This window comes from Macaca fascicularis, chromosome 3 (assembly GCF_037993035.2).
Source record: "Macaca fascicularis isolate 582-1 chromosome 3, T2T-MFA8v1.1".
Lineage (NCBI taxonomy): Eukaryota > Metazoa > Chordata > Mammalia > Primates > Cercopithecidae > Macaca > Macaca fascicularis.
In genome coordinates, this window is record NC_088377.1 from 180,503,607 (window position 1) to 180,516,242 (window position 12,636).

A 12,636-nucleotide genomic window follows, 5' to 3' on the forward strand; every position below is an offset into this window, starting at 1 on the left:
CAGTGGCGTGATCATAGCTCACTGCAGCCTCCAACTCATTGGCTCAAGCGATCCTCCCGTCTTAGCCTTTCGAGTAGCTGGGACTACTGGCACATGCCACCACGCCCAGCTAATTTTGAAACTTTTTTTTGTAGAGACGGGGTCTCGTTATGTTGCCCAAGCTGGTCTCAAACTCCTGGCCTCAAGCAATCCTCCTACCTCAGCCTCCCAAAGCGTTGAGATTAGAGGCTTGAGCCACCATGCCCAGCCTATTCACTCTTTAGAAATGTGAAGTGACCCCTGAAAAACCTGGAGGAAGAAGGAAAAGTAAGGATCCTGGATAATTACCCTGTGGGAAGCCATTTTAACTATACTGCATTAAGACATTCATTGCTTCTGTCACTTTCTTACTGGCTCCTAACTTCGTTTCATGTTTCCAAAGGCATTTAATATTCTTTTCCTAAATTTCAATGCTGCTGTGTTTTAAGATAAATTATCAAGTCTACTGTCACACACACAAGCCATGGACTTAGCAATGTGCCATGATGTTGCAATTTTCAAGTCATCTTCAGAGTGGAGAAAGTAGTCCTATTTAAACACTGACAATCACCTCCAAGAATATCAAAAGAAACCTGAAATGCACACACTCCTCGTTCATTAGGTAACAAGTGTTAAGTCTATCATATTTTATGTTACAGCAGCTGCTCATAGAAACCCTGTTAGAACGTGTTAACATGTTAGATTCAATGTAAAAATGAAGTTCAGTTGACTATGCCATAGAAATGTGTTTTGTGTTCACATGCTCTGTCTGCTGGTACAGAAGTGGACTTCCTCCTGCTCCTGTCCAGGGCAAATGTGGATAAGCAGGCTCTAGCACTGGCGTTGGAACCTTGCTCCGCAGGTAGAAATGACCACGGTGAAAACTCCACTTGAGCTAAAGTTAGCGTGGGAGTTAAAACTGGAGTCCTCCTACCCCTGTGCCCAAAACCTTAACCAGCTTTCCTTCCAAACGACAAATTCATTCACGTCTGAGAATCTCGTGTGAAAGGGGTGAGAGAGACTTACATAATGACTAATTTGTGAATTACTGCCAATGCACTGCAAATCAGTGTCCAAGTGACTGGTTTGGTCACTGGAGCACTTACAAAGAGGTTGTGCAAATGAAGGAACTTACCCTGTCCACGGGAAATGAGAGACTCCTATAGCACAGAACTAACTGCTTGCTGGTTTGAGCCCAAAGCCTTTAGCGCCTACCTTCACCTGTGCTTTGCCTCACAGTCCACATGCCGGGAAAGATCTGGCCGGCAAACACCCACTGCTTAAAAGTCATCTGCCACCCAAATCAAAACGCTATGAAATTAATAAAATTTGGAGAAAAATGTGTAGGTAGCAGTAAAGCAGCTGAATATATATATAGAGATAACCCACTATGCTCCACAAAGGATGTGGCATGGCCAAATGGCTGCTGAGATCTGCTCTAAACAATGACCTCAGTGTCATTCTCATCATTTTCGTCCTCTTCCCTTGCCCCACCAACACTGGAGCAGCACTTCCTCTGTAGATCTTCACAGCCCTGGACATTTCCTTGCTGTATGACTGCAGAAGCATCCTCCCAGCACCTCTTCCTTCTCTTCTAAAACTCCCTCAATAGTGCAGACAGGGATTCTGTCCCCGTACTAAAGTGGATCAAGTTCATTTTCAGTGACAGCTTCACTCCATGCCTGCAGCCTTTCCCAGGCCCACTCTCAGCTCTTCCTTCCACGCCATTTGCCTGGGTAGCTGCCCTGCCTTCAAAGTCACTTCAGAAGTTGACGTCTCCCCAAGATACTGCATTTCCAAACACGCAATCTCCACAGCTTCTTCTGGGTGCCTAACGCATTTATGTATTTTGAATGAATTTTTTTCTTTTTGAGACACAGTCTTGCTCTGTTGCCCAGGTTGGAGTACAGTGGTGCATTCTCAGCTCACTGCAACCTCTGTCCCCCGGGTTCAAGCAATTCTCATGCCTCAGCTGGGACTACAGGCATGCGCCACCACAGCCGGCTAATTTTTGTATTTTTTTGTAGAGACGGGGTTTTGCCATGTTGTCCAGGCTGGTTTTAAACTCCTGATCTCAAGTGATCCACCTGCCTCGGCCTCCCAAAGTGCTGGGATTACAGGCATGAGCCACCGCACCTGACCTCTTTGAATGAATTTTATTGATGCTTAAACCATGTTATTTATCTGTATCTTCCATCTTCTACACCCACTCGTACTATCTTAGATTCTAAAATCTCAGAAGGCAAGGCTCATGTCTGCTGGCTTATTTGGTGCCAGAGACACCAGAAAGTCGGGAGCAGAAAGATGCTTAATAAATGCAATTTGAAAATTGGTGAAGGAAGTGAATTTAAAGCAAAATGGGAGTGAGGAAAATGAGTCACACCGAGCTTTCAGTTTTGCTCGTTACCCATGTGTGAACCCACGCACTGCAGGAGCGCAGCGCTTCACATCGCTCATCCCAGGGCGTCCACACAGACGCATGTTACATTTTCACAGTGCTTTATGCGCTCTCCTCACGGGACATCTGTACACATGATTACATTTGATTCTCACAACTAGGGAGCCTGGGAGGAGGCGGGGGAGGTCTGTTCTTGTTTGGCTGATGGGAAGAATGAAGTTCAGAGAAGGAACCAGACACAGTCAGTGAGTGACAAAGTAGACTCTGGAAAAAAAAGAAAATCATTTCTCCAAACATTATGACTCAAATTTACAGTTTGTGTTACCACTAGAACTTTTAAAATAGGAAAAAATAGACATAAAATTCAACTGTTCATTGTAGAGTGCTTCCATAAGTGGACTCCAAAGCCACACACTGTCAACACGAGGACCCTTCTTTTCAGTGGATGACATGAACTGAATGTCTGAAGACCGCTAGGGTATGGTGCTGCCCACACAGCTAGTTTGTTCTGAGTTTGGTGACTGGTAAAACTGTTGTGGCAGGCGTCGAGAGGAAGCAAATACAAACTGCGTGTGCTTTATGACCACCAACAGAGTGCTGGTGATCCGGGGGTCTGCTCACACCACACCACAACCACCGGCTGTTTATTATACATCATCTTTGGTCTTGACATCTGTTTAAAAGTGTATTGTTTCTAAGAATACAAATACAGTTACAATCCCTTTATGGTAGTTAGAAAGACATCAAAATTGCTTTTATAGTCAGCCCAATTTGAAACAGAGCCCTCTTTCTGCAACGCTCAAAGGAGGTCACCATTTTTAGTACACTCTGTGTGCAAGCGCGTATGGCCCCGAGCAGCACTGGGAGAGAAGGGGCCATTTATCCCATTTGCTGTCACACGATTTGAATTCATTACAAGGTGTCCATAATAAAATGCTGCTTGCATCTCTGAAATTCTTAATAAGATATTCAGGAAACCTGGTATTTTTGAGTGACATACAAAGAGAATCGTTCAGTTTGGGGACAGTCGGGTATTAAATCAAGACCAAGAGAAATTTTGTATTAAACCAAAACCAAGTCATCAAGCCCAGAAGGGGGCATTCTCTCCAATGCTCCTTGGAACCTCCGAGGATCGCCTGATAAGATGCTGCTGGTTCTTTATTTAACGTCCTTGAGAGATTTACTCTCCTGCACTCTTTCGCTTTCCGACGTGTCCAGATGAAAACTGGCTACATCTTAACTTCCCAGAACCAACTTTCCTCATACTGTAAGACTCTCAATCTGTACAACAGGCTTCATTAATGAAGGGCTGAAACATGGTTTTGAAATCCAGTGATTACACTCTGGAAACCCGTTTTAGCTGTTTCAGGGGTCTTAAAACTTGACACAGATACACAGGTTTTGATTAGTCAGAGCCCCAAATTTTAGCCCCTTATCTGTTATTTAATGAAAAGTACAGTCATGCACACATCAGGATGTTTTGGTCAATGACAGTCTACATATTGATGGCAGTCCCATAAGATTATAAAATTGTATTTTTACCATATCTTTTCTATGTTTAGATATGTTGAGATACACAAATACTTACCATTGTGCTCAGTACAGTAACAGGCTGTACAGGCTTATAGCCTAGGAGCAATGGGCCATGCCACACAGCCTAGGTGTGCAGTAGGCTATACCATGTAGGTTGTGTAAGTACATTCTAGGATGTTAGCACAGCAACAAAACAGCCTAATGACACATTTCTCAGAACGCGTCCCCATCATTAAGCAATGCATGACTGTCTTCGTTGATCTAATAAAAACAGGTTCATAGTGAAAGTCTCTTAGCTAAGCCTGCTTTTCTTCCGAGTTTCACTCAGGTACCAGAAAACAGAATGGCCCTTGCCACTGTTTTCTTTGCCATTATTTGGAAAGTGGGGGAAATGTTTATTTACATCAGGAGTAAATCTTAAGCGAGATGATCCCCTCTTAGGCCCAAAGAGCATAAGACAATTTTAAGAGCCACTCGACAGAGTAAGAGCACAATAAAATCAGAAATGAGACGCAACTCTCTCCTTTCCCTTGTGGTCTCAAAGCTCTTTTACATTTCTTGATTCATTACACAGAGGCTGAACTGAACTCAATTTCATTTCCAGGCTCTGAACACAGGGAATGTGACTGGTAGGGAGGTATGTGTAACAATGTGGTGGTGCTGGGAATTCTTAAATAACTTTTGCTTATGGAAGATTTCTCATTCAAACATAATCTGTGAACAAATCAACAGCAAAGTGGAAGAAAGGATCAGTGAGGACCTCTTGAAAGCCTCATTCTACAGGATTGGCCTGAGCGATGGGTGCTGACCTGGGACGTGACCAGGAGTTGTATATGCCCAATTAAGAAACAGCAAATACAATGAAGAACGTAGATCTCAACTTTGATCTGTATTTTGGATAACCAAATAAATATAAAGCTTTTTGCCCCGCTTTGGGAGGGATTTTTTTTTTTTTCTAGAACAAAATGAAACCTTCAACATATTCTTCCACTGAAAAAGCCAAAGTTGCGTTTCAGACATGAAGGTGAAGGGCCCTTGGAGCTTAGCACCAGAATAAGGAGGAAGAATGCGGGTGATGGCTTCGTTTGGAGTCATCAGGCTCTACAACCTATCATTTGGTTTCTCACTAGTAGCTTTTTAAAATTCCCAAACAGTCTTAGTATTCTCATTGTTAATGTTACTATTAAAATAAGTTCCTATGGAGTAAAAGAGAAAAATCAAGCTGTTAATAAAATGTCTTCAAACCTCTTTTCAGAAAACAAAGCAGCAGGTTCATTGTACACGTACCAGTCTCAATGCCACAGGAACGCTTGGTTCCTTTCATCCCTATGCTGTCTATAAGTTCAATCTCTGCCTTTAAAAAAGAGACGAATGCAGTCGTTTTGTTAGCTTAGGTTTGAGTTTTGTTTTTGTGAAGTGCTGCTGGCTTTTGGCCAAAATACGTACATTTCAACCGAACCCAAGTGGTCAACTGCCAGCCCAGTGAAAGGCTCGTGAGCTGTCATGTGACATATGGCATCTTCTAAATTGCAACTTGCTCCCTCCCTTAGGCAGGCTGCCCAGGAGTTGCTCCTTCCTCTTCCAAACACCCACTCAGTTGATTTCCTCTTGGTCTTGCTTCCACGGGAAGCGGATACTTGGCAAATCTGCGAGGCGAGGCCGATCAGCTATGGAAGTTCTGCACGGTGCTCTGTTTCTGGGAGAGCCGGAGGAGCTCCTCGCGGATCGCTTTGATGAGAGAGGCTGAGGAGTGGCCGGGCTGGAGGTCTTCCGTGGAGCTGGTGGGGTAACCCAGCCCAGGGCCCTGCAGCCCCCGGTGGGGGAGGTTTCCGGGAGGAGCTGAGGGCTCCCTGCTTGAAGTCCTTGGCACCTGAAATAGCGGTGAAGAAGAATACTCTTGATGTCCGAGCATGTGTGTCTGAAAAACATGGCAAACGTCACTGTACTTCCTACGGAAGAATAAGCCGAGACGTCAAGTGCAAACTGGCTTTAGGAAGGTTCCCAGGACCGCCCACGTCCATCCACCAACTCAGCCCTCCAACAGGGCCCTGCTGCCTATGCCGCAGGTGAGGGGTGAAGACACCAGGGGCTGGGGAGAACAGGAAGGGAGGGAGGCTGCAGTGCCCCATGAGGTGAAAGGTCGGGTGATATCTGAGAGCTGAAGGAGGTAAGCGGATCCACGCAAGGCTGACAAGGGGAACAGCTGCCTCTGCCCTGGACTGGAGCCCACGCAACCATCTTCCGCTTTATCTAGCTGCTGTCTCCTGTCTCTGTGTGTGTGCCTACTGTGGGCTCTGCAGAGCTTGTCTTTAAAAACTTACCTGCACTAAAGCATAAAATAGTTTTGCTGATATTTGCAGCATAAAGATTTGGCATTAGTTTCACAAGAATTATTACACTTTTCAGATTTTTTTTCATGTTTTTTTCCCTCCCAGTGGGAAAAAATGTCTCTTTGCATTTATATGTAAGAGTATTTAAATCTGCATACGAGAAAACACGCTAGGATCAAGTTATTTGTGAGCCAAACGTGGCATTCCAGCTCTAGGTTCTTTCTACGTTTCACTTCTCCAAAGAGTGACCGAGCAGTGCTCCAAAGTGGATGTGACGGGAAACCCTTAACACCCCATGCCAGGCACGGTGGCTCACACCTGTAACCCCAATCCTTTGGGAGACCAAGGAGAGAGGATTGCTTGAGGCCAGCAGTTCAAGATCAGCCTGGTCAACATAGTGAGACCTTGTCTCCATTTTTTCAAAAAAACAAAACACCAAACCAACCCCAAACACCTCATGAAGCTAAGCTGGGCAAAATGAAGGCAAAAAAAGAGAAATGGCAGCAAACTTAAAGCGGATAGCTGAGACTCTAAGTATAACAATGTCTCCTTTAGGGAAACGCCTTATTCTGAAGTTAATGTCCTTTCACTGAGTAAGGGCGTCCAGCCATGAAAGGAATTGAGTGTGTGTGTTGGGAAGGCACAGAAATGCAGCGGACGCTGTAGCGTAACGATCAAGAGAAAACAAAAAGTAATATTCTGGGTGGTATTTTCAAACTTCATTAATTTATCCCCCCAGGATATACAGTTCTTGAGAAAAGCAAATGAAAGCACTTGTAGGAATTACCGATGCTCATATTGAGTGAGTGAGTGAACAGAAGTCTCAAAAAGAAAACCTGTGCCTTAAAATATCCCCAACTGTGTGCTTATTACAAAATTACCTACGCATGGTCATAATACGAATGACGTTAATAAACCCACAGTGAAACACAAATGCTGCGGAAGAGCATGAATATTTATACAGCAATCTCACCAAACATCAACTCCAGAGTTGTCACCCATAGATTTAAATTTACTACTAAGCTTGAACTCTGCCTCGAGAAAAATTATACTTCCTAAAAGCTAGATGCTAAAAACTATAAGCCAAAACACAAGCAAGGCGGGAAAACGTGAGAGAAGTTAAAACTTTTTTAAATGTAGGTTTTAAAAAGGGACCCCAAAGCAGAAGCTGTTAAATTGAGGGATTATGTCTTTTTTTTTTTTTTTTTGAGACAGAGTCTCACTGTCACCCAGGCTGGAGTGCAGTGGCGCGATCCCGGCTCACTGCAACCTCCACCTCCCGGGTTCAAGTGATTCTCTTGCCTCAGCCTCCCAAGTAGCTGGGACTACAGAGCACACACCACCACACCCGGCTAATTTTTTTGTGTGTATTTTTAGCAGCGACAGGGTTTCACTATGTTGGCCAGGCTGGTCTCGAACTCCTGATCTGACTTGGCCTCCCAAAGTGCTGGGATTACAGGCATGAGACACTGCGCCTGGCCTATGTGTAAATTTTAAATGATGACCTGAACAGGAGATACTCACGGCCTCTCTTCGCCCTGCTTCGTCCTCCCCATATGAAGGCCAGCCTGGCCCCCCGTACTGGCTGCCTCTGCTTGGGGGGATTTCCACTGGCTGAGCTCCGATTCTGCTGGCAAGCCCCACCTGTGTCAGGTGCTGGATCTGGGAGCCTGGAAGGAACACGGTGGAGTGGCCTGGTCAACATTTATAGGAGAGTATGGCTGCCGAGGAAGGCACTGCCAGCTCTGATCACTACACTCCTTAAGGACAAGGGATCAGGACTTGGTACCAGTTCTGTCTCCAAAAATCTCACCTCAACTGCCATACTATCAGCATTTCCTGAGGGTCCCATAGGTAGGAAAATGTACCACGAAGCACCATGGACCAAGCAATAAAAATAAACAAATAAAAGAAGAAAATCCCATTGCAAAAAAGTCTGAAACAGAATTCTTGACTCCCTGACATTCATCCCTAAGCCTAAGCCTGTCCCCCATTTCGCCCTCCCCATTTCCACCCAGGGCCGTGCAGCCCTACTTGTTCAGATCTAAAAACCTATACTCTATGCCCAACTCCTCTTTCCTGCGTGCTTCCTACCAGCCCATCAGAAAGCCCGCGGGCTCCTCTCCTGAAGCACTGCATGAGGATGACCGTTCCTCCCTGTGATGGAACCACCATCCCGCCCCTGATGCAACTGTTTCCCCACGGGTTCCCCACGTCTAGTCATGGTGTATTCCCTCCAAAACACCCTGTCAGAAGACACTGTCAGCTCTGACCACTGCACTCCTTAAGGACAAGGGATCATGACTTGGAACCAGTTCTAGCTCCAGAATGGCATTTCCTAAGAGCAACAGACCATGAGCTTCTTGGTTCCTGGACTCTGATTTTCTTTTACTTCAGAGGCTGACAGAAATGCCCTTATTTTCGTGGCTAGACATTAGCACTGGGGATAAACGGCACCAAGAAGGCACTTCCATCCATCTCTGTGGCAGTTACCAACGAGGAACAGCTCATTTACTAAGAAAGGCGTGAAAGGTTTGGGAGCCACCATGAAGCTGAAGCCTGGCTCTTTCTTGCTTGTGGCTTCGAGATTCACAAGGAGCTGGATATACAATACGCTTATTTTTTTTTCCTTAAAAGGCAGGATATGTATCTATTTAAATCCAGCATATTAAAGTATATATTCATTATAACCCATATTGTGTCTGTAATGTAGCCACAATACAATTAAAACCACTCCCCCAGCCTCACTGGTGAGGTGAGCTGATGGCAGAGCCAGAGGACTCTCTAGAGCTAATTACCCTCCTACACCCAGACATCCGCAGCCTCCTGTTGCCATGGCAGCCAGGTAATACACAATATTTTTCTCCCACATCAACTTCTGTCATATGGAAATACACCTATACTGCAAATTAAGGGAGAAAAGTGATCCTTAAGCACTGTGAAATAGAATACTTATTTCCAAATTTGGAAATTTCTTCAAATTCACCAGTGATGCTCAGACTGGAACCACAAAGGCTCCAAGCGTCCACAGCTAAAGGAGGCACCTCCTCCATCTTTAAGTCTATTCCTACTCTAGTTCTTCAATTAACAACCTCAATTCTCTCAATTCTTTCTTTTAAGAGATGGGGTCTCACTATGTTGGCCAGGCTGGTTTTGAACTCTTCCTAGCCTCAAGTGATCCTCCCACTTTGGCCTCCCAACATGATGGGATTATAGTTCTGAGCTATAATTGTTGGTACCTGACCAACAACCTCAATTAATTAACCACATTGAAAAAAAAAAAGAACTCATCAATGGCTTTATTTGGATATTTAATGATAACTAAAAGTCAGGAAAAGCTGTCCTGGCTCTGGGCAGAGCAATGCACTCTACTGGAGCACCAGGTCAGTTACTGAAAAATCCTAACGGTATTAAAATAATCAGGACTGCCAGCACTCCTGGCCCAACAGATGTTGTTTGAGCAAATCTTGCAAAATGCTATAAGAGCAGCACAGTGTTCCCCATTTCCAAAGGCTCAACCAACTGCACAGGGAGAAAAGCACACCTTCTGTGTAAAGCCACTCCAGTAGCTGAAACCATCATTCGATTTTGTATCCTGTGTTGTTCACTTAACAATACAGCACAGGCTTCCTCCATGAGTCAGCATTGAGCCCAGCAAGCCCGCGTTTGCGTTCCAGCTCAGCCACCGACAAGCCACGTGACCCTGAGCAATGGGCTACAGCTACTGCTGAGCCTTGATTCCTCACCTCTCCAGCGGGATAAAAAATCTACCTCAGCCAGGTGCAGTGGCTCACGCCTGCAATCTCAGCACTTTGGGAGGCTGAGGCAGGCGGATCACCTGAAGTCAGGAGTTCACGATCAGCCTGGCCAACATGGTGAAACCCCATCTCTACCAAAAATACAAAAATTAGCCAGGCGGAGTGGTGCATGCTTGTAATCCTAATCCCAGCTACTCGGGAGGTTGAGGCAGGAGAATCGCTTGAACGCAGGAGGCAGAGGTCACAGTGAGCTGAGATTGTGCCACTGCACTCCAGCCTGGGCGACAGAGCAAAAACTCCGTCTCAAAAAAAAAAAGGAAAAAAAATCTACCTCAGAGGGTTATTTCAAGGATTAAAGACATAAAACAAATCAAGCATCAAACACATGGGAGGCAACTGGTAAATCTCAAATTCCCCTTTTCTGGCTTTTCATGACTTCTTCATCTTCAAGCTACAGGACTTACTCAGGGAGGCCCTCACTCCTTAGTATCTGAGGAAACTAACAATTCTTTGCTATTATGCAAACAATGCTGTGACAAGTATCTTGGCACATGTCGTTTTTCAATATTTTGGATTTTAGGAGAGTGAGCCTGGATTTCCAGAACTGGAATTAACAAATCAAAGGCTCTGTACGCCCTACTGCCAAACTGCCTTCCAAAAAGTTAATAATTTATGCCACCACTGAAAATAATAGTGACAACAGTCATGGCAGCTAATATTTACTGAAAGTTTATGCTATGCTAGGCACTATTTTGGGCACTTCTGTCATCTTCTTTTATCAGCTGAACAACCAAGGAGGTAGGTACGGATATTCCTAGTACACACAGATGGAGAAACTGGATGCTAACTTTACCATACCACATTATTATAAAAAGAATTTCATGACTGAAATGGTGCATTATGGTGTTAATTTGCAATTTTAAAATAATTTTAAAACTGGACCTTTTTCCTCTTCCCACTGACCTTTTCAGGTTGGCCCACTTAATTTATCTGAGGTATCTTCTACAATAAAAATACTTCTTGATCATGAGGTGCTGTAAATTTCTCCTAGGTACTCTATTTTCTTTTTTTGAAAATAACTGGCAATTTTCAGACAAATACATGTTTCATAATTTTCTATAGTTAAAAACATAATCCTAATAGATCTTAACATTTTCTATTATACGTTTTTACATAATTTCATCTAATAGAAATTTTAAAATAATTTCCTTTTGAATGTTTGATATGTATAATTTCTATATTTGTTCAGATTTTAAACTAAAAATTAATACATCTGAATTTTGCTTAGTATACATGCCAGGCAGGGAAGTTCAAATACCTAACATTTCGCAGGGGAATCAAGACTCACCACAAAGCAAAGCACCTGTAAAGTTCAGGAAAACCTAGAGGATTCCAGGATATATTATTTGTTTTGCTGAGTAACAGACAATGCAAAATAAAAGAATTTCCTAGAAAAGCCATAATGAAAAAATATCCACCAATTATTGCAAATTTGGAATTGGCTTAAACTACTTGCTTTTGTTTTGTTTTGAGATAGTTTTGCTCTGTCACCCAGACTTTGAGAGTTGTTCATTTCAAGCTGAAAAAAGCACCTTTTTGAAAACGAAATCTTGTTTTCATGCCATCCAAAGTGCTCAGACCTAGATCTTTCCATTTACAGTAAGGATTTGGAAACATTTTTCCTGGAGGAAGTGTGCCGTGAATTTCACATGAAGGGCCTGGTTCCAGAGCCAATCAGCAGACAGCAGCTTTAGGAGCTCGGCCTCTCTGTCTCCTCTCTCTCCACCTCCATCTCAGTCAGGATCTGAGGGGAAACAGCCCTGAACAGCGACAGAGACCACTGCAAACTGATACTCTGAGACACCTAAAATAAAATCTCTTTCAATTTAGCCAAAAAGTAAATGTCCCATAGCTCACAAATGGAAGCTAAACAACCACATATACCTGTGGTACCCCCGACAGGCCGAGGCCGGGCCACCGACGGCATCTCCTCCGAGTAGATCCCTCTGGCAGCAAATGGGGCTTCAGCAGACGCCTGTGGCTGCTGGGGGTCAGGGGGCACCAGCTCTGAAGACTGCAGCAAACCGGGGCCAAAACCTGGTCTGAAGGCAAAGCAAACCAGCACATCAGGACTCCACTGCACCCTGGCCTTGGTATTTCATGAGGTCCACCTCCAACCTCACAGAAGGTAACCCTTATTTGTCTACCTGCTTAGCCATTTCCTCTCCTAGAAAGGGAAGAGATGTTTCTCCCGCTCCCCGAGGGAAGGGACTTTTCTATTTGTTCACTGCCCTGCCTCCGGCGCTAAGAACAGTGCCTGCAATACAGTTGATGCTGACAAGGCCAGGGCCTGCTCATCACCAGCATCTGCCCAGTGCTGTGCTTCCTACCCCTGGCTGCACGTCGGCATCACCTGGGGGGCCTGAAAAAATCACGACGCTCACACTGCACCCCAGGCGAATTCAGAGGCACTAGGGGTGAGACCAACACGGCGGTAATTTTTAAAGCTACAGATGATCCTGCTGTCTGTCAAAGCTGAAAAGCAGTGTTCTAAAGCAGCGGATCGCAAACTTTTTTTTTATCTCCAGACCTCTTTTGA

General features: G+C 44.5%; 1 protein-coding gene across 6 annotated transcripts in view; it reads right to left on the bottom strand.

The window, feature by feature from the left end:
- Positions 1-2,026: 2,026 nt before the first annotated feature.
- Positions 2,027-12,636, bottom strand: part of KIAA1549 (KIAA1549 ortholog) — a 145,739-nt gene continuing 135,129 nt past the window's right edge. For 3 of the 6 annotated variants that reach the window (XM_045388284.2, XM_074036080.1, XM_074036079.1), the window contains 3 exons: positions 11,982-12,139; positions 7,804-7,949; positions 2,027-5,819 (listed from right to left, as the gene is read on the bottom strand). In XM_045388284.2, coding sequence (XP_045244219.2) covers positions 5,613-5,819; positions 7,804-7,949; positions 11,982-12,139 — 511 coding nt within the window. In that variant the 3' untranslated portion in view covers positions 2,027-5,612. Of the gene's footprint in view, positions 5,868-7,803; positions 7,950-11,981; positions 12,140-12,636 lie in introns of all 6 variants that reach the window. The other 3 variants (XM_045388283.2, XM_074036078.1, XM_074036077.1) reach the window with 1 other exon arrangement.